The 21900-nt window shown below is 46.0% G+C and overlaps 1 protein-coding gene and 4 pseudogenes across 2 annotated transcripts; all 5 read left to right on the top strand.

The window, feature by feature from the left end:
- The first annotated feature begins 770 nt into the window (after positions 1-770).
- On the top strand, positions 771-12382 carry RDM1 (RAD52 motif containing 1). Of its 2 annotated transcripts, XM_032163014.2 has the most exons (7): positions 771-912; positions 1285-1464; positions 5931-6053; positions 6792-6960; positions 8857-8955; positions 10101-10186; positions 11931-12382. In XM_032163014.2, the coding sequence occupies exons 1-7, from the start codon at positions 817-819 to the stop codon at positions 12000-12002; spliced, it is 825 nt and encodes a 274-aa protein (XP_032018905.1). In that variant the 5' UTR covers positions 771-816; the 3' UTR covers positions 12003-12382. The 2 variants fall into 2 exon arrangements, 1 of the variants encoding a protein (XP_032018905.1); XR_009215432.1 differs by lacking the exons at positions 6792-6960; positions 11931-12382 and having other exon boundaries at positions 10101-10160.
- Positions 12383-12428: 46 nt separating this feature from the next.
- LOC131384517 (leucine-rich repeat-containing protein 37B-like) lies at positions 12429-15875 on the top strand (annotated as a pseudogene).
- Positions 15876-16213: 338 nt separating this feature from the next.
- LOC131384516 (leucine-rich repeat-containing protein 37A2-like) lies at positions 16214-17452 on the top strand (annotated as a pseudogene).
- A 2888-nt stretch (positions 17453-20340) lies between these two features.
- On the top strand, positions 20341-21605 carry LOC131380675 (leucine-rich repeat-containing protein 37A3-like; annotated as a pseudogene).
- Positions 21031-21605, top strand: LOC116474505 (leucine-rich repeat-containing protein 37A2-like; annotated as a pseudogene).
- Positions 21606-21900: the final 295 nt, after the last annotated feature.

Raw genomic sequence — 21900 nt, 5'->3', positions numbered from 1 at the left:
TCCCACAAGTACACATATACGATTCACCAGAAGGACGTAGGACAACCAGGGAATTCTTTTTAAGGATTTCATGCCAGACTGTTAACGGTTTAGTGAGTTATACATTTTTTTTTTTTTTTAGACGGAGTCTGGCTCTGTCGCCCAGGCTGGAGTGCAGTGGCGCAATCTCGGCTCACTGCAGGCTCCGCCTCCCGGGTTCACGCCATTCTCCTGCCTCAGCCTCTCCGAGTAGCTGGGACTACAGGCGCCAGCCACCACGCCCGGCTAATTTTTTGTATTTTTAGTAGAGACGTGGTTTCACCGTAGTCTCGATCTCCTGACCTCGTGATCCGCCCGCCTCGGCCTCCCAAAGTGCTGGGATTACAAGCGTGAGCCACCGCGCCCGGCCTAGTGAGTTATACTTTTATTTGCAATTTTAAACTCTTAAAAAAACCTCAAGTCAAAAGATTGCATCTTTCGTGGTTATTTCCTACACGCTCAGTAGATAGTGCTAATACTTAGTACCCTAATCTCCTTCAGGAGTGAAGATGAAGCTGGCTGCTATAAACATGTCCCTGCCCTTCCATCCTGTCAGCCTATTTTGGGACTTTACGCTAAACATGCATTGAACGGAAGCTCTAAACTCAGGGATCTTGGGGCTGTGGCTGGAGGAGGGGAAAAGACTCAGAGGCCGGCCCTAGGAAGGAGGGGCGAGGGAGCGATCCGAGCCCCGGCCCCGCCCCTCGCATGCGCCTCTTTTTAAAAAAAGCGCGGGCGTGCCTTGCGCAGGCGCAGTGCTGGGGCGACGGTTAGCCGCGCAGGTGCGGTGAAGGGAGGATGGCGGAGTTGGTACCTTTTGCGGTTCCCACTGAGAGTGACAAAACCTTGTTAGTGTGGGAGCTGAGCTCCGGACCCACGGCCGAGGCTTTGCATGTGAGCCGGGGCCAGGATGGAGGGAGGGACGGAGAAAGCTGCCCACCCGCTGACTGGCAGTGCCGGAGTCCTGCCTCAGACCCTCACCTGCCTCAGCCTCCGCTGAAGGACTCTTAATTCTAAAGGGGATCCCAACTGACAACTAACGACCCCCAACAGATTTTTAGAGTCCCAGAGAGGGATCTCTCCACCGTCAGCACGTTTTACCTTCCAGTGCTTCTTAAAGTTTAGGATTTTAAGAGGAAAACCTGTTAAGTGGGAAGTGTGTTGAATCGCATCCTTCGCGAAGAGGGGTTTGGGGAATATGAGGGCATGTGCGGTTTTGTTTTCTGGGCGTGAGACTGCATGCACTTACTTGTCCCACCCCCACAGCATTCTCTGTTCACAGCATTTTCCCAGTTTGGCCTTCTGTATTCAGTCCGGGTCTTCCCAAATGCTGCAGTGGCCCATCCTGGTTTCTATGCCGTCATTAAGTTTTATTCTGCAAGGGCTGCCCACAGAGCCCAAAAGGCATGCGACCGGAAGCAGCTTTTTCAGAACTCTCCAGTCAAGGTGGGTCCAAATATGGAATTCCTAGCTCCGCTGAAATGAAGTGCTGAATTCAATAATAGGTTGGCATTTGTCTAGCACTCTGGTTTACAGAATATTTTCAGATGCATTGCCACACTAATCTTCCAGTTCTCTGCGTTTTTTAGATGAAGAAACTCAAACTCAAGATGGTTGAGGGACTTGTTTAAGGTTCCTGACAAGAATTATGGAAACTTGAGATTGAACTAAAACCTACTGATGGTAAACCTCATGTCACTTTATGCTGTCCCTTTTTAAGAAATCTCAGCTTGGGCAACAAAGTGAGACCCCATCTCTATAAAAGAATGTAAAGATAAGGCTGGGCACCGTGGCTCATGCCTGTAATCCCAGCACTTTGGGAGATCGAGGTGGGCGGATCACTTGAGGCCAGCAGTTTGAGACCAGCCTGGGCAACATAGCAAAACTCCATCTGTACTAAAAATACAAAAACTAGCCGGGCATGGTGGCATGCGCCTGTAGTCCCAGCTACTCGGGAGGCTGAAGCATGAGAATTACTTGAACCCAGGAGGTAGAGGCTGCAGTGAGCCGAGATTGTGCCACTGCACTCTAGCCTGGGTGACAGAGTGAGACTCCATCTCAAAAAAAGAAAGAAAAATAAAAAATTAAATATCAGCCAGATGTGGCATGCACGTGTAGTCCCAGCTACTTGGGAGACTGAGGTGGGAGGATCGCTTGAGCCCAGGAGTTTGAGGGTGCAGTGAGCAATAATTGCATCACTGCACTCCTGCCTGGGCCACAGAGTGAAACCCTATCTCTAAAAAATGAGTGAATGAATGAAATCTTCGCCAGAAGACTTCTGCTTATATTTACTTTTTAATTTTTTTAGAGACAAGAGTATCCCTGTGTTGCCCAGGCTGGTCTCTAAATCCTGGCCTCAAGCAGTCCTCCTGTCTCAGCCTCTTAAGTAGCTAGGTACAGGCCACCATGCCCAGCTATATTTACTTTTTATTTTTATTTTTTGAGATGGAGTCTCATTTTGTCACCCAGGCTGGAGAGCAGTGGCATGATCTTGGCTCACTGCAACCTTTGCCTTCCGGGTTGAAGCGATTCTCCTGCCTCAACCTCCTGAGTAGCTGGGACTACAGGCGCCTGCAACCATACTTGGCTAATTTTTGTATTTTAGTAGAGATGGAGTTTCGCCATGTTGGCCAGTCTGGTCTTGAATTCCTGACCTCAAGTGATCCACCCGCCTCAGCCTCCCAAAGTGCTGGGACTGCAGGTGTGAGCCACCGCGCCCAGCCATATATTATATATTTACTTTTTTTTTTTTTTTTTTAAGATGGAGTTTTGCTCTTGTTGCCCGGGCTGGAGTGCAATGGTGTGATCTCAGCTCACCACAACCTCTGCCTCTTGGGTTCAAGCAATTCTCCTGCCTCAGCCTCTCAAGTAGCAGGGATTACAGGCATGCACCACCACGCCTGGCTGATTTTGTATTTTTGGTAGAGACAGAGTTTCTCCATGTTGGTCAGGCTGGTCTCGAACTCCTGAACTCAGGTGATACACCCGCCTTGGCCTCCCAAAGTGCTGGGATTACAGGCGTGAGCCACCGTGCCCAGCCTATATACTTACTTTTATGTGAATTTAAAATGTGTGGGTGTGACCAGGTCTTCTGCCAGCTGTTACATAAAGGAGACTGTATCATCATCATCACATCATCATCATCATCATGCTCACCATGGCTCACAAACTGCCTATTTGAAACTCCCTTCAGTTCTGAGAGGATGGGAACATTTTTAAGCGGCATTGTAGAAACCCTATTCCATATTAACATGCCAACCAATTTTACTTTCCCAGAGCCACAGAATGATATCTCATTGTATGCCTCAATTCAGTCACCTTTCCCTTTTCAAGGACCGTTTCAATTCCTGATTGGCTACTTGATCTGACTGCTTCCTACTAATCTTGCTGCCTATTCTTGTCTATATTCCATTCCTCATTGAATTAACCTTGATCAAATCTGAGAACTCTGCTTAGTAATGACTCCAGGTATACTACTCCCACTTCGGTAGCCTGTTCAACACCCTCTTAGCCTGTTCAACACCCTCTTCAATCCTGGTTCCACTTCCTGTGACTGAATTGATTACCTGTGAGATATTATTTAACTTTTGAACTATGGTCTGTTTCTAACCTGTGACCATTTCACATAGCCACTCAAATATTATAAAGGTACAACTAAGATTATGAAATATTTACTTGGTATCATTTTGCAAGTAATGAGTTTTTAGTGCTCTTTGGACATTGAGACCATTTCATAAGCTTTAGGTTTTGAGAATTTCACAGCATAAAGCCTATCACTGAGACAGTAATGAAGGAAATGTTCTACAACTCAATAGGTAGGTGAGAAGAGAGGGCGTTCATACTAGATTTATTACTAAACTCAAAGCTTTTGGCTACTACTCACCCCCCACTATAATCTAGTTTAAGTGTTCTTTTCTACTTTAGCACATACACTTAGTTCCTGTCTTTTTTGCCCTTCTAAATACAGAAAAGAGAATAATGTTTTAAAATAAAATCAAGGAAAGGCCTAAGGCACCTGAGAGGGTTTTGTTTTTGCTTTTTGGGTTTTTGTTTTTTTTGTTGTTGTTTTTTTTGTTTTGTTTTTTGAGACGGAGTCTTGCTCTGTCACCCAGGCTGGAGTGCAATGGCATGATCTCAGCTCACTGCAGCCTCTGCCTCCCAGGTTTAACTGATTCTCCTGCCTCAGCCTCCAGAGTAGCTGAGATTACAGGCATGCACCACCATGCCCAGCTAATTTTTGTATTTTTGGTAGGGACAAGATTTCTCCATGTTGGCCAGGCTGGTCTTGAACTCCTGACCTCAAGTGATCTGCCCGCCTCAGCCTCCCAAAGTGCCGGGATTACAGGCGTGAGCTATCGCACCCGGCCAAGAGGGTTTTTTGGTTTTTTTTTTTTTTTTTGGTGAAATGAAGGAAAATGGTTGCTGCCAAGAACTGTGGCAAGGTTATCCAAGCTGACAGCTGTCTGTGCCACCCAGGGGCTCAGAGTTTTTCTGAAGCTTCCTGGTTGTCCAGAAAGGCTCCACTGTGACTCATGATACAGGCCGGTCTCACCAGTAGCACTCAACGTTTAAAAATTGGTCTTCATTTCTCTTTCCCAACAGGCATTTCTCCTTCTTTTCAGTTGGAGAAAGTAATTTCATTTTTTACTTGCTCATTGTTTTATTCATTCAATCGACAGATCATCTGTGCTCTATTATATGCCAAGAACTATGCTTAGTTCTGGAAATGAAAAAAGAATAAGCTATGGTTTCATCTGGGACTTAAGGAGCTTATAAACCAGTGATAGAGGAAGGTGCATAAACAAATCAATAAAGAATTAACTTTACGGTTGAGCGCGGTGGCTCACGCCTGTAAACCCAGCACTTTGGGAGGCCAAGGCAGGCGGATCACAAGGTCAGGAGATCAAGACCATTCTAGCTAACATGGTGAAACCCCCGTCTCTACTAAAAAATACAAAAAATTAGCCAGGCGTGGTGGCAGGCACCTGTAGTCCCAACTACTCGGGAGGCTGAGGCAGGAGAATGGCGTGAACCTGGCAGGCGGAGCTTGCAGTGAGCTGAGATCACGCCACTACACTCCAGCCTGGGCGACAGAGCGAGACTCCGTCTCAAAAAAAAAAAAAAAAAAAAGAACTTTACTGTTAATTCTTATTAATTTCTAATACAAATAAATTTGACTTTATTTGTATCATTTGAATTTCATGAATATAATATACTACACTTAAAAACGAAATAGACATATAGGAAAGAACTTGTGATGTAAGAAATCCACAAAAATGGATAAAATGTTTTAAGAATTAACACTCAGTAGATATTTGTGTTCTCAAAGAAGCATATAAATGTAGATAAACCTCTAGTTGCTTCAGTTGCTTGTAAAATTTATAGAAGTATTTGTATTTCCTTTTTTTTTTTTTTTGAGACAGAGTCTCACTCTGTCGCCTAGGGTGGAGTGCAGTGGCACCATCTCGGCTCACTGCAACCTCTGCCTCCCAGGTTCAAGCGATTCCCCTGCCTCAGGCTCCCGAGTAGCTGGGACTACAGGCATGTGCCACCATGCCTGGCTACTTTTTAGTATTTTTAGTAGAGACAGGGTTTCACTATGTTAGCCAGGATGGTCTCAATATCCTGACCTTGTGATCCACCTGCCTCAGCCTCCCAAAGTGCTGGGATTACAAGCGTGAGCGACTGCACCTGGTGTTATTTCATCTTTTAAGGGGTTAGTAACTTGGGGAGGGGGATGGGTGGTGGGTTCATCTTGTCTATATTCAGGTCATATTCTCAAGCAGATACTACTAAATGGGAAGACCGAAACAATTTTTCATTGCACACTTGGTATTGACAAATCTCAGATGTATCCAAAATAAAATCTCTAGCGGTTGTGATATTTATAGGTCTATCTCTTATGATTTTAGGTTCGTCTTGGCACCAGACATAAGGCAGTTCAACATCAAGCCCTTGCCCTGAACAGTTCCCAATGCCAAGAACTGGCAAATTACTACTTTGGTTTCAATGGGTGGTCCAAAAGGATCATCAAGGTAAACCTTGTAGATTTTTTTTCACTAACCACACTCTCCTTTCAACATTGAAATCCTAGATTTTAGACAGAAGTATTGAACTGGATTGTAGGGAGGAGATGTGAGAGGCCTCTATCGTTAAGGATAAATTGACATGTCTGAATTGGCCTGCAACCTAGAATTAATAATCTCAGTCACTCGGATGGTGGTATCCATAATTTTCTCCTCTGTTTTTATGGCATATGATAAAAAATGGTTGTCTCTATCTAGCAATTCATTTGCAAATCTAACTTGATTTTGAAGCCATAGGACACCTCAACTGTTAGCTTGAATGACTGGAGTGTAGTTGTTTTTTGGGTTTTCTTTTTTTTATTGGGTTTTTTTTGTTTTTTTTTTTTTTTGAGACAGTCTTGCTCTGTCACCAGGCTGGAGTGCAGTGGCGCTATCTCAGCTCACTGCAATATCTGCCTCCTGGGTACATGCAATTCTCCTGCCTCAGCCTCCCAAGTAGCTGGGACTACAGGAGCCCACCACCATGCCTGGCTAATTTTTGTATTTTTAGTAGAGATGGGGTTTCACCATGTTGGCCAGGATGGTCTCAATCTCTTGACCTCATGATCCGCCCACTTCGGCCTCCCAAAGTACTGGGATTACAGGTGTGAACCACCACGCCCAGCCAAGTTTTTACTTTTAATAACAAAACATTTTGAAGCCTACATTAAGATCCTAGGAAGGACCTTACATTAAATATTCTTACAGCTTCAGGAGCTTTCTGACCTTGAAGAAAGGGAAAATGAAGATAGCATGGTGCCACTTCCGAAGCAAAGCCTGAAGTTCTTCTGTGCTTTAGAGGTGGTGTTGCCATCCTATGATTGCAGGAGTCCTGGCACTGGCTTGGTGGAGGAGCCTATGGATGAGGTGGAGGAAGGTCTGTTTTCACTGGGAGTGGAGGAGGATAGGGATTTGGAGTGGAAAGGATCTTTCTTTTTTTCTTACTTTCCAAAACTTATCTTTTCAGATACATATCAAGCCCTTCCCTCTCTGAGCTACTGAAGTCCTGGGCAGAGTTTTTCTGTCTTGCAATATAGGGTTTTACTGTAGGCAATACCAGATTGAACCTTTAAATTTAAAATTGTACAGCCGACTTCCTGCCCAGAAGCTTAGGAGGAAGAAGGAAGTAATGTTTTTACAGTTTTTGGTTAAGAACCTGCTTCGAACTAAAATAGCCCTTCAAATACGTGTCTCTTGTAGCTCTTGGTTATCCCAGCAAAACCATCTAAAGATTTTTCTTTTTATTTATTATTTTTTAGAGACAGGGTCTTGCTCTGTTGCCCAGGCTAGAATGCAGTAGCATGATCATAGCTCACTGTAACCTCCAACTTCTGGGCTCAAGGGATCCTCCTGTAGCCAGGACTATAGGTGTGCACCACCACACCTGGCTAATTATTATTATTATTTTTAGAGATGGGGTCTTTCTGTGTTGTCCCACCTGGTCTCCAACTCCTGGCCTCAAGTGATCCTCTTGCCTCAGGATCCCAAGTTGCTGGGGTTATAGGCATGAGCCACCATGCCAGGTCATCATCTAAAGATTTACATAAACTTTTGTGTAAACATTCGGTTCTTTTTTTTACTCATAAAAGGGTTTCAGCAGAAAAAGAGTCTAATATAGATACCTAGAAAGGGTACTCAATTGATACTGATGTTGAGTATTTTTTTAGTATTCATGGCCATCAGGCTTAGGGTTGGAAGTCAGAGGCAGGGCTGTAGGCTAATGGAGTGGAGTGGGCTCCCGGGGGTGATGCCCAGGGAGGAGCCAGATTATCTGTACCAAAGTTTTTTCTTTTTTGAGATGGAGTCTCACTCAGTCGCCCAGGCTGAAGTGCACTGGCGTGATCTCGGCTCACAGCAACCTCCACCTCCCAGGTTCAAGCGATTCTCCTGCCTCAGCCTCCCAAGTAGCTGGGGTTACAGGTGCCTACCACCACACCTGGCTATTTTCTTGTGGTTGTATTTTTATTAGAGACAGGGTTTCACCATGTTGCCCAGGCTGCTCTCAAACTCCTGACCTCAAGTTTTCTGCCCACCTTGGCCTCCCAAAGTGCTGGGATTACAGGCGTGAGCCACCACACCTAGCCTTTTTTTTTTTTGAGACAGTCTCACTCTGTCACCCAGGCTGGAGTGCAGTGGCATGATCTCAGCTCACTGCAACCTCCGCCTCCTGGTTCAAGCTATTCTTGTGCCTCAGACTCCTAGGTAGCTGGGATTACACATGTGTGCCACCACACCTGGCTGATTTTTGCATTTTTAGTAGAGACAGGGTTTCACCATGTTGGCTAGGCTGTTTTTGAACTCCTGGCCTCAAGTTTCACCACATTGACCAGGCTGTTCTTGAACTCCTGGCCTCCACCTGCCTCAGCCTCCCCAAGTGCTGGGATTACAGGCATGGGTCACCATGTCCAGCCAACCAAACCTTTTTCGAGGAGTGATTCCAGCCCTTGATGCATAGGAGGGTAGGGTCTGTAGGAGTGTAGCCTTAACTAATCAATTTGAAATATCTGGGTGATGTGAGACATGTGCCAGGTTCTTGGCTCTTATCTCCCTTCTAGTACTTCTTGGCTCTTATCTCCCTACTAGATGGAGGTAGTAAAAATGGGCCCTGCCAGGATGTACCTATAACAGAGCCATTCAACCCTACCCTTGTGCTGTCTGCCCTTAATCATGAAGGTTATGAGCTAAGAACCATGGATGCTTTTTTACTTTTGAAACATATAGCAATTATCATTCAAATAGGCATCTTAAATCCATTTGTTTTGGTTGGATTTAGGACCGTTATCATTCCTTATGAAAAGGAAGACAGCCCAGAAGCTTGCTATTCAGAAGGCTTTGTCAGATGCATTCCAGAAACTGTTGATTGTTGTTCTAGGTAAGACTCTCTTGATCGTCCTTGAAGTACTTCAGTTTCAATGAGCAAATAAACTCATTTTGAAAAGTTAACTGGATAAAAATATTGATATCTAAAGCACTCTATAGTATGCTTTCATTTGCTAAATTATTTCACAGCAACAGGCTCAAATTTGTTCTGTGTGACATTTGTGAAAAAAAATGACAGCAAATATTGTCCCTAGTTTACACATGTGAAAGGACTTGCCTCAGTTCCCACAGAAAATGTTTAAGCCAGGTCTTCTTTAATTGCTTGCCTATCATACAGAATAGTGATGATAAGTTTTGGATGCATGGATTTGAGTCCTAACTCTTGTCTCTTAAATTTTTAATGCAATTAGGCCGGGTGCAGTGGCTCACGCCTGTAATACCAGAACTTTGGGAGGCCGAGAAGGGCAGATCACGAGGTCAGGAGATCAAGACCATCCTGGCTAACACGATGAAACCCCATCTCTACTAAAAATACAAAAAAATTAGCCGGGCGTGGTGGTGGGCGCCTGTAGTCCCAGCTACTCAGAGAGGCTGAGGCAGGAGAATGGCGTGAACCCAGGAGACAGAGCTTGCAGTGAGCCGAGATTGCGCCACTGCACTCCAGCCTGGGCGACAGAGCGAGACTCCGTCTCAAAAAAAAAAAAACAACAACAAAAAACTGAGGTGTGAGGCCAGACATGGTGACTCACACCTGTAATCTCAGCATTTTGGGAGGCAAAGGCAGGAAGACCACTTAAAGCCAGGAGTTCGAGACCAGCCTGGGCAACAAAGCAAGACCATGTCTCTAAAAAAAAAATTAGGCGGGGACAGTGGTGTGTACCTGTAGTCCCTGCTACTCTGGAGGCTGAGCCAGGGGGATCACTTGATCCCAGGAATTCCAGGCTGCAGTGAGCTATGACAGTGCCATTGCACTCCAGCCTGGGTAACAGAGTAAGACCCTGTCTTCTAAAGAAAAAAAAAAAAGGAAAGAAAAAAACTGAAGTGTGAGATGAGGAGATAAGGAAACTTCCAGGAAAATGCTCTTATTTTCTGCTTTTAGAAACCAAAAGAATATTTCATCATGGGGTGCTACCATTATATGCAGGAAGTTTTAGAATGAAAAAGATTCTGAATTGATCCTCACTAACTTTATTTCAGAAAGTGGTAAAATAGCTGTGGAGTACAGACCCAGTGAAGACATCGTAGATGTCAGATGCGAAGAAGAACTATACGGTTTAATTCAAGTAGGTGAAGATAAAAACTCAGGGGTAACATAGCCAGTGTAACCATAATTCAAAAAAAGCAGCATAATTTAGAGGATAATTTGTCTCATTCTTAGGAAAATGTGAAACTGATACTACTTTTGAGTGCAGAGTATTTCTGGGGCTTTTCCTGAAGTCTTGACCTTTGGCTCTGACCCCTTATTTGAAGTTTGGAGAGCAGAACTGAGGACTATTAGAGTATTACTACAGTTGTGGGCACAGGAGAGGGATTAGTCTTCCCCCCAGGAGTTAGGGATGCCAGGCTGCTTGAACACAGGCCTTTTTAGAACTTTCTTCAAACAGGATCCCAGAGATATGGGGAGAAAGTAACCGGCCTTAAGAATGATTGTGCTACAGCTTTCGAAAACGATAATGCCTTTCAAATACAGTTTATTACCTGGATCTCAATATCTCCCATATATCTTGGGTAGAATATTTTGCTGAGATCTTTCTGTAAATCAACTACAATCATGTGCTGCAAAATGATGTTTTGGTCAACAATAGACCACATATGTGATGGTGGTTCCATAAGAGTATAGTGGAGCTATCCCTATACAGCTATACCATTTTTTATCTTTTAAACAGTATTTTTACTGTACATTTTCCATTTTACATACACAAATACCTGCCATTATGTTACAATTGCCTTCAGTATTCACTATAGTAACATACAGTACAGGTTTATAGCCTAGGAGCCATAGGCCATACCATATAGCCTAGGTGTGCTGTAGGCTATACCACGTAGGTTTGTGGAAGTATATGCTATGATGTTAGCACAAGGGTGAAATCACCTAATGACATATTTCTCAAGCTTCTCCTCACATGGCAAGCAACGCATGACTGTATATGAAAGCTCTTAAATAGGGATTAAGTTTCTAAATTAATCTCTGAAAGAAAACAGTCATTATTTACTACATATGGAATGTTTTTTTAAAAAGCAGCAAAAGTGTTTTATTTCAGTAGGAACTTAATTTGGGGCTAGAGTGTTTTATTTAACTTTCACCCCAAAGTTGCAAAGTGTTTTGAAGTTTTTCCCTGTAAAATAGTTATTTTAATTCAATTTAAATAAAACCCATCAAGGAAACTTCAAGCTTTAAGAAGTCTGGCTTCCTGTGAAATGTGAGAGTAAGTCAGCACTGATTTCAGAAATCTGATTACAACAATAGATCCATCCCTAAATGAGGCAAGTCTTGGAATCCCTTCCATTGTAAAACCATTAATCTGCACCATATACCTATGCTAGGCACTGGCATAAGATGAAGCACCTTCTTAGAGTTCACATGCTGGTGATTGTGCCAGACAATGAGTAATAAAATAGCTAACAATGGCTATGGAGGAAGTCAGCTGGGTTCTACTTAGAGTTGCATTTCAGGAAATTATTTAACATGCTGACTTGAACAACCTAAGCCTCTTCTCCATGTGTGCACACAGGGTAGACCTCTGAAGAGTGGCGCTGTAATTTCTAGGGTAATGGCTGTGTTAAGTCAAGGCAGGATGACAGTTCAGACTTCTCTCCCAGACTGAATTGCCCACCTCCCAAAACCCCTCATACAGAAAATTTGGAGTCCTCATTTATTCCCTGGGAGACCCTATCTAATAGAGTGGTGAATTATCAAACATGCAACAAAGGATGTGGAAAGTTTAGCAAAAATGGCAACATTTTGGAATGAATGACCGACCGTAATGTGCGTTCTGCCTGCCACCCTAACTAGCGTACATTTTGCAGGTCCGTTGCTCTCCCTGGAAGCAGTATGGCCAAGAGGAGGAAGAGTATCTCTCGGATTTCAGCTTGGAGTAGGAAGAGTTCAGGCTGCCAGAACTTGACTAGCATTTCTGAATATCCCCAGGCGAGGTCGCCTTGGGAAGCTTTGCCATGACCCTACCCCACCCTGCCCCACCACTATAGGCTGCAGGAGTGAGTCCTGGAACCACCTGGGTCAGCCGCCCAAATCTTTCCTGGTGAAGGGGAGGGAAGGGGTGTTCTGGTGGAGCGGGAAGGGAGGCTTGGGTAGGACTGTGGGATAAGATCGCCCTGGTGATGAGCGGATCTGGAACAGAACTTTGATAAAGGTTGCCTAGATAAAGATATCGTAAATAACGGACGAGGTGGGGCCGTGGTTGCTAGGGGCACGAGGTTGCTATGGGCGCGGGCGTCTGGGGGCTGCCATAATGGCTTCCGCTCAGTGCGGGACGCCAACGTATGTCATATACTGGCTGCGTCTCTGGTCCCTATGGCCCCTCCTCATGTGACAACTACTGTGGCTACTAGTCCAGGAGGCTCAGCCTCTCGAGTGGGTCCAGGGCCCACTCCAGCTGACCTCTGACCCCCTGAGGCCAACTGAGCCCTGGTCTTGGCGCTCCTCTGATCCCCCCCCGGAATCTCCCCCATGCGCTTATCCACCCCCACCCCCATACAGACCCGGGAGGCTTTGATAACCTGGGGTACTCCTACCCAGATGTCAGCCTCGCCTCAGCAACCGACTGAGACTTTGGTTCCATTTCTGGACACGGATTCAGCTGGAGAGCTGTCCCTGGGGCCAGAGAAGTTCGCTGCTGCACACCAGGATGATAAGCTGACTCACAAGAAAGGCTCCCAGAGTTGGTTGCAATGCTAGACTGGGATCAGAACCAGATGCTAGCTCGGCCTCTTTGCCTCAAAAGTAAGGTTCAAACTGTAGGTCTAGATCAGGCTGCAGATCATCAGGCATATGAAATACTTGTTCCACCTCTAGATAGTCAGAATTCAAAAGCAATGAAGATTAGTGTTTCGCCCAAAAACCTGAAGAAAGATCTAGCTAAGCATCAGAGGCTTGCTAAGGTTTTTGTTGAAATTCCACACCGATTTATATCAAAACCTCAGCATCAGAAACAAACTTTACAGGATGAGTATTTAGATTCAAGTATGGATATACAATATCTGGGAAGCCTGCCTCCAGAACTCCAGGTGAACTCAGATGAGCCTCCAGGGCCCTCTGAGCAAGTTGGGCTCTCAATTCCATCTAGAGCCTGAAACTCAAAATCCAGAGACCCTTGAACAGATCCAGTCATCTTCACTCCAGCAAAAAGCCCCAGTGCAGCTTCCATAGCTCCCTGAGGAGGTAGAACCTTCTTCAACCCAGCAGGAGGCCCCAGCTCTGCCTTCACAGTCCCTTAAGGGGCTCCACTCTTCAACAGAGCAGGAGGCCCCAGCACAGCAGCTACCTGTCTCAAGAGACTGTAGCTCAGCCATCAATACATCATCAGGTAAATGTTCCATTAAAAGTTGGAGTGAAGCTCAGCACTCACACTTGCCCAATGTCACAGTCAAACCTGTGGATGTGGAGCTTACGGTAACTCAACAGCCAGGTAAGGAACTTACATCAAGCCAGGAACAAGCCGCAGCTCAGCCTCCAGAGCATCCCGAGGAGATGGACCCTTCCTCAACCTCAATTAGAGGACCCAGCTCAGACACCAGACCACCCTGAGGAGACGAAGCCGTCTGTAACCCAGCAAGGAAACCCAGCTGAGCCTCCAGTTCCTCCTGTGGAGGCCAAACCTTCTCCAAGTAAGCAGGAACAGCCAGATCAGCCTTCTGAGTTTCCTGGGGAGGTTGAACCTTCCCGGACCCAGCAGGAGGCCACCGCTCAGCCTCTAAAGTCCTCTATGGAGAGTGCAGATCAAACTGCACTGAATCATGAGGTGACAGTTCAAACTCAGGGTGAGAATCAAGCTCATTTTACAACATGACGGTTAAACCTGTGGATGTAGAGATTGCCATAACTTCAGAACCTACCAAAGAGACTAAATATTCTGCAGCCCAGCAGGAGGTCCCAACCCAGCCTCCAGAGGGAGTGGAAACTTCTGCATACCAACAGGATTTAACTGAGCTTCCAAGTCCTGTGGAGGATGAATCTCCCCCGAGTGAGCAAGAAGAGACAGCTCAGACTTCTGAGTCTTCAGGGGAGGTTGAATCTTCTCCAGCCCAGCACGAGACCCCAGCTCAGCCTCCAGAACATCATGAAGTAACAGTTTCACCTCCAGGTCACCATCAAGCTTAGCATTCAGATTTGCCCAATGTCACTGTTAAGCCTCCAGTTATACAGCTCACCACAGCAACACAGCCTACTGCAGAGGTGGGAACTTCTCCAATCCACCAGGAGGCTACAGCTCAGCTCTCAGGGCCAGTTAATGACGTGGAACCTTACACGACCCAGCACGGGGGCCCAACTCTGCCTCCATAGTCATCAGAAGATGACTTTACCAGTTCAACAGGAGACTTCAGTTCAATCTCCAGCTATTAAAGATGAGAACCTCTCTCCAGCCCAGCAGAAGGCTGCTGCTGAGTATCCACAGATGCCTGAGGAGGTTGAGTCTTCTCCAACACAGCAATAGGCCCCAGCTTAGCCTTCAGAGATCCCTAATGAAGTTGTAGCTAATCTCCAGCGCATCATGAGGTAACAGTTTCTGTAAGTCATGATCAAATTCAGCCTCCAACATTGCACAATGACACTGTGAAACCTGTGGATCACATGGTAACCATGACTCCAGAGTTCACCTAACAGGTTGAAATTTTAACCAAACACAGGGCCCCAGCTCAGTCCTCAATGTTCCTTTAGCAATTTCAGCATTTGAAAGACCAGCAAGAAATGATTACTCAGCAGCTAAATACCCCTGAAAATGATGAACTTCCTCCAGTCCCTCAAGAGCCCAAAACTCAGTCTCCAACTCAGCTCTCCTCAGACTTTGTAAGGTCATTGAATGATGAGATGGTATTTTCACCTCTAGATCTATCTTGAATATTCAGAAATAATTTAACTTTCCCTAATACCACAGTTAAAAATATGGATATGGACCTCACCATACCTACAGAAGTCACTATGGAGGTTGAACCTTCCCCAGTCCAGCAGGACAATCCTCCTATTCCCACTAAGTAGGCTGACTTTTCTCCAACAGCATGATACCCCTTCCCCACCTCTGGATTCTCCTGAAAAGATTGAATCTCCATCACAGCAAGAGGCCACAGCTCAGACCCCAGATTCCCCTAAAGGGGTGGAATTTTCTCCAGTCCAGCAAGAGTCCCCAGCTGAGGCACCAGAGCTCCCTAAGGAGGTTGAACCATCTGCAACCCAGCAGGAAGCCTCAGGTCATCCTCCAAAGTCCACTGCAGAGGTCAGTCCACCATAGCTGGAGATACCAGCTCAGCCATCAGCCACCTGAGAAGGTCAAACCATCTTCAGTCCTACAGCAGGTCTCAACTCAGCTTTTAGAGCCACCTGAAGAGGTAGAATCCTCTCCAGTCCAGTAGACAGTGCCTGCTCAGTCTTCAGAGCCCCCTATGGTGGTAGAATCCTCTTTGACAGAGCAGATGGCCCCATCTTTGCCTCCAAATCTCTCTCAGGAGGTGGAACCATTTCTGACTCAGCAGGAGGTTCCAACTCAGACTCCAGAGCCCCCTATGGAGACAAAACCTTCTCCAGCTCAGCAGGAGGCCACAGTTCAGGCTCCGGAGCCTCCTAAGGAGGCAGAACCTTCAAGTCAGCAGATGGTCCCAGCTCAGCTTCCAGAGCCCCCTAAGGGGGTTGCAGCTCAACCTCTAATGCATTATGAGATGACAATTGTAACAGCAAGCCAGGACCAAGCTCAGTATCCAACATTATGAGATGACAATTCCAACAGCAGGCCAAGACTAAGCTCAGTATCCACTGTCACCCAGTGTCACATTTCAACCTTTACACCTGGAGCTTACCATAACTCCAGAACCCACTATGGAGGCTGATCATTATATAATGCTGAGGATGACTACAGCTCCTCCAAAACACCCTGAGGTGACCCTTCCACCTTCAGACCATGTGCAGGCTCAGCACACAAACCTGAGGCCACAGTGCAACCTTTGGATCTGAAATTTGTCACGAATCAACAACCTATACAGAGGGTATATTTTCTCCAACCATGGAGAATTCAACTCAGCTTCCAGAGCCACCTATGGAGGTTGTAACTCAACCTCCAGCTCATTATGAGGTGACAGTTCCAATACAAGGTCAGGATCAAGCTCAGCATTCAACACTGGCCAGTGTCACACTTCAACCTTTGGACTTGGGGCTTACCATCGCTCCAGAATCCACTACAGAGGTTGAACTTTCTCCAGCCATGCAGGAGACCGCAACTCAGCATCCTCAGGAAGTTATACCTTAACTCCAGTATTTCAAGAGGTAACAATTTCAACACCAGGTTAGGATCAACCTCAGCATTGAATATCACCCATGATTACAGTTAAATTTCTGGACCTGGGACTTACCATAACTCCAGAACCCACTACAGAGGTTGAACATTCTACACCCCTGAAGAAGACTATAATTCCTCCAAAGCACCCTGAGGTGACACTTCCACATCCACACCAGGTTCAGACTTAGCATTCAAACCTGACTCAAGTCACATTTCAACCTTTGGATCTGAAACTTAACTCCAGAATACTCTATGGAGGTTGAACCTTCTTCAACCATGGATAAGACCCCAACTCAGCCTCCAGGGCTACCTAAGGAGGTTGTAATTCACCCTCCTGGGTATTATTATGAGATGTCTGTTCCAACACAAGGCCAGGATCAAGCTAATCATCCAACATCACCCAGTGTCACAGTTCAACCTTTGGATCTGGGGCTTACCATTACTCCACAATTCACTACAAAGGTTGAACCTTCTAGAGCCATGATGACTACAGCTCCTCCGCCAAAGCACCCTAAGGTGACACTTCCACCACGAGACAAGGGTCAATGCTCAGCATTCAAACCAGACCCAAGTCACAGTTCAACTTTTGGACTTGGAACTTACCATAAATACAAAACCTACTACAGGAGTGAACCTTTTCCAACCACAGAGGAGACCTCAACTCAGCCTCCAGACCTGGGGCTTGCCATAACTCTAGACCCCATACAGACATTGAACATCCTACAGCCCTGGACAAGACTACAGCTCCACGTCCAGACCAGGGTCAGACTCAGCATCAAAACCTGACTGAAGTCAGAGGTCCACCTTTCAACTAGAACCTACTCAGGATTCATTGGTTCAGTCTGAAAGTTATGCCCAAAATAAGGCTTTAACTGCACAAGAGAAACAGAAGGCTTCCACAAGCACCAACATATGTGATCTCTGTACCTGCGGAGATAAGACACTGTCATGTATTGACATCAGCCCAAAGCAGAGGCTCCACCAAGTGCCTGTGCCAGAGCTCAGCACCTACAATGGCACCTTCATCATCTTGTAAGAATCACCTTTCCTCAGTTGTTCTCTGTGTCTTGCCTGACATGGCAGCTTTTTCCTGGAGGCCTTCCTGGACCTTCTTTATCTCACCAAACCACATGGACAACTGACTTTCTGCTTTTGCCTGTCATCTCTTCCTTCTCTTCACTCTCCTTTACTGTTAGGACCCTTCTCTGATCTTTTACTTGTGATTGCTCTTAATCCTTTTCTTATCCATTTTTCTTTAGCCCCATCACATCATTTGCTTAATTGCTGCTCTCCTCCTATGTGCACTTCACCCTCTTTACAGCAGTCTGTCTCTCCATCTCAGTGATAGTGCTCTAGGTGGTTAAGAGTTGATTCTGAAGCCAGGTTACTGGGTTTGAACCCCGGTCTGTCATTTGTTAGCTTGGTTACCCTGAACAAGTTATTCTTCTCTGTGACTCAATTTCCTCATCTTTAAACTGGGGATTATGCTAGTTAACATTTCATAGGATTGTTGTGAAATTTAGGTGAGTGAATACCTGTGATACTTGCATCACTGCCTAGTATATGTAGGAGTGGTGGCTGTTAACATGGTTACTTAGCTCTTTAGTTATGTCCAGAACTCATTTTGTCCCTGACTTTCTATGTGTAGCGCCCATTTTGTGTCCAACCCAGGGACAAGTATGACACTGTCTCCGGAACATGAAAATGATAGAAGAAAAAGAATAAGCATAAAAATGGAGGTGTAAATAATAAAGTACCAAAACATAATGCAGACCATCAGTGCTAGAATTCACCAGAATCTGTGATCCTTGAATTATGGAGGTCAGGGGAAGCTGCATCAGTAAATTAAAACTTTACCTGGGGCTTAAAAATTAGCTATAACTTGTTAAATAAGAAAAAATAGGAGTACAGTCTAGGCAAAGGCATAGTTACAGGTATTGTCAAAATTGAGTAGAACGACCCACAGCTCAGCCTTCAGAGAAACCCGAGGAGGTGGACTCTTCCTCAACCCAATTAGAGGCCCCAGCTCAGATACCAGAGCACCCTGAGGAGATTAAATCTTCAGCAACCCAGCAAGTGACTCCGGCTGAGCCTCCAGGTCCTCCTGTGGCAGCTGAACCTTCCTCCAGTAAGCAGGAGCAGCCAGCTCAGCCTTCTGAGTTTCCTGGGGAGGTTGAACCTTCTCAGACCCAGCAGGAGACCCCAGTTCAGCCTCCAGAGTCTTCTATGGAGAGTGCAGTTCAAACTCCACCGAGTCATGGGTGACAATTTGACCTCAGCGTGAGGATGGAGCTCATTATACCTTGCCAAGCATTACAGTTAAGCCTGTGGATGTAGAGATTAGCATAACTTCAGAGCCTACAAAGGATAATAAATCTTCTCCAGTCCAGCAGGAGGCCCCAACCTAGCCTCCAGAGGAGGTGGAAACTTCCACAACCCAAGAGGAGGCCCCAACTGAGCCTCCATGTTCTCCTGTGGAGACTGATCCTTTTCCCAGTGAGCATGAGCAGTCAGCTCAGCCTCCTGAGTCTCCTGGGAGGTTGAATTTTCTCCAACCCAGCAGAAGATTCCAGCTCAGCCTTGAAAACATTATGAGGTAACAGTTTTCCAGGTCACCATCAAGCTCACTCCTTAATGTCCCCTGAGAAGTTTAACCATTTGAAAGATGAGCAAGAGATTATCATTCAGCAGTTAACTACCCCTGAAAATGATGAACTTTCTCCACTTGCTCAAAAGCCCACAACTTGGTCTCCAGCTCAGCTCTCCTCAGACATTGTAAGTCCATTGAATGATGAGATGGAATTTTTCACCTGAAGATCTGTCTTCAATATTCAGAAATAATTCAACTTTGCCTAAAATCACGGTAAAAATGTGGATGTAGAGTTTACCATACCTACAGCAGTCACTATAGAGGTTGAACCTTCTCCAGTCCAGCAGGACAACCCTCCTATTTCCAGTGAGCAGACTGACTTTTCTCTAGCCCAGCCTGATTCCCCTTCCCTACCTCTGGAGTCTCCTGAAGAGAGTGAATCTTCAGCCCAGCAAGAGGCTACAGCTCAGACTCCAAATCCCCCTAAGGAGGTAGAACCTTCTGCAGTCCAGCAAGAGTTTCCAGCTGAGCCAACAGAGCCTGTTAAGGAGGTTGAACCATCTACAACCCAGCAGGAAGCCTCAGGTCATCCTCTGAAGTCCACGAAAGAGGTCAGTCCTCCACCGAAGCAGGAGATACCAGCTCAGCCATCAGAGCCACCTGAGAAGGTTGAACTATCTCCAGTCCTACAGCAGGCCCCAACTCAGATTTTAGAGCCACTTAAAAAGGTAGAATCTTCTCCAGTCCAGCAGGCAGTCCCTGCTCAGTCTTCAGAGCCCTCTATCGTGGTAGAACCCTCTCCAGTCCAGCAGATAGCCCATCTTTGCCTCCACAGCTCCCTCAGGAAGTGGAACCCTCTCTAACTCAGCAAAACTTTCCAGCTCAGACTCCATACCCCCTAAGGAGGCAGAGCCTTCTCCAAAGCAGCAGGAGGCCACAGTTCAGGCTTCAGAGCCCCCCAGAAATATAGAACTTTCAAGCCAGCAGATGGTCCCAGGTCAGCTTTCAGAGCCACCTAAGCAGGTTGCAGCTCAACCTCCAATGCATTATGAGATGATAATTTCAACAGCAAGGCAGGACCAAGCTCAGTATCCATTATCACCCAGTGTCACATTTCGACCTTTAGACCTAGGGCTTACCATAACTCCAGTATCCACGAAGGAGGCTGAGCATTTGACAACCCTGAGGAAAACTGCAGTTCCTCCAAAACACCCTGAAGTGACTCTTCCAACTCCAGACCATGTGCAGGCTCAGCACATAAACCTAACTGAGGTCCCAGTTTAAATTTGGATCTGAAACTTACCACAACTCCACAGCCTACTACAGAGGATATATTTCCTCCAACCATGGAGAACTCAAATCAACTTCCAGAACCACCTACGGAGGTTGTAGCTCAACTTCCATCTCATTATGAGGTGACAGTTCCAACACAAGGTCGGGATGAAGCTCAGTATTCAACACTGGCCAGTGTCACACTTCAACCTTTGGACCTGGGGTTTATCATCACTCCAGAATCCACTACAGAAATTGAACTTTCTCCAACCATGCAGGAGACCCCAACTCAGCCTCCTAAGGAAGTTGTACCCCAACCTCCAGTATATCAAGAGATGAGTCTTCTAACACCAGGTGAGGATCAAGCTCAGCATCCAATGTCACCTAGCATTACAGTTCAACCTCTGGACCTGGTGGACTTACCGTAACTCCAGAACCCACTACAGAGGTTGAACATTCTACACCCCTTGAAAAGACTATAGTTCCTCCAAAGCACCCTGAGGTGACACTTCCACATCCACACCAGGTTCAGACTCTGCATTCAAACCTGATTCAAGTCACAGTTCAACCTTTGGGTCTGGAACTTACCTTAACTCTATGGAAGTTGAATCCTCTATGGAGGTTGAACCTTCTCCAACCATGCAGAAGAGCCCAACTCGGCCTCCAGAGCTACCTAAGGAGTTTGTAGCTCAACCGCCTACGTATTATTATCAGATACCCATCCCAACACCAAGCCAGGATCAAGCTCTGCCCTTCTACAGCCATGATGACTACAGCTGCTCCTCCAAAGCATCCTGAGGTGACACATCCACCTCCAGACAAGAACCAGGCTCAGCATCCAAACCTGACTCAATTCACAGTTCAGTCTTTGGACCTGGAGCTTACCATAACTGCAGAACCTACTACAGAGGTTAAAACTTCTCCAACCATGGAGGAGACCTCAACTCAGCCTTGAGACCTGGGGCTTGCCCTAACTCCAGAACCCACTACAGAGACTGAACATTCTGCAGGCCTGGACAAGACTACAGCTCCACATCCAGACCAAGTTCAGACTCAGCATTGAAACTTGACTGAAGTCACACTTTCACCTTCTGAACTGGAACCTACTCAGAATTCACTGGTGCAGTCTGAAAGTTATGCCCAAAATAAGGCTTTAACTGCACAAAAGGAACAGAAGGCCTCTACAGGCACCAACATATGTGAGCTCTGTACCTGCAGAGATGAGACACTGTCATGTATTGATCTCAGCCCAAAGCAGAGGCTCCACCAAGTGCCTGTAGCAGACCCCAGCACCTACAATGACACCTTCACCATCTTGTAAGAATCATCTTTCCTCAATTGTCCTCTGTGTCTTGCCTGACATGACAGCCTTTTCGTGGAGGCCTTCCTGGGCCTCCTTTATCTCACCAAACCGAACTGACAACTGACTTTTTGCTTTCACCTTGCTTGTCAATTCTTCCTTCTCCTGGTTCTCCTTTACTGTTAGGCCCCTTCTCTGGTCTTTTACTTGTGATTGCTCTTAATTCTTTTCTTATCCACTTTCCTGTAGCCCCATCACATCATTGCTTAACAGCGTCTCTCCTCCCATTTTCACTTCACCCTCTTTACAGCAGCCTGTCCCTCTTGCCATCTC

The sequence above is a fragment of the Hylobates moloch genome, unplaced genomic scaffold (genome assembly GCF_009828535.3).
Source record: "Hylobates moloch isolate HMO894 unplaced genomic scaffold, HMol_V3 SCAFFOLD_10, whole genome shotgun sequence".
Lineage (NCBI taxonomy): Eukaryota > Metazoa > Chordata > Mammalia > Primates > Hylobatidae > Hylobates > Hylobates moloch.
The sequence above is the reverse complement of the archived record's forward strand: the minus strand, read 5'-3'. Positions and strand labels throughout refer to the sequence as shown.

What these genes read in the sequence shown, in the direction of transcription:
- RDM1 (XM_032163014.2), top strand. Translation starts at nt 817, where the DNA reads ATGGCGGAGTTGGTACCTTTTGCGGTTCCCACTGAGAGTGACAAAACC. An exon ending in CCACGGCCGAGGCTTTGCAT is followed by an intron (nt 913 to 1,284) that starts GTGAGCCGGGGC and finishes CCACCCCCACAG; the next exon opens with CATTCTCTGTTCACAGCATT. An exon ending in AACTATACGGTTTAATTCAA is followed by an intron (nt 10,187 to 11,930) that starts GTAGGTGAAGAT and finishes TACATTTTGCAG; the next exon opens with GTCCGTTGCTCTCCCTGGAA.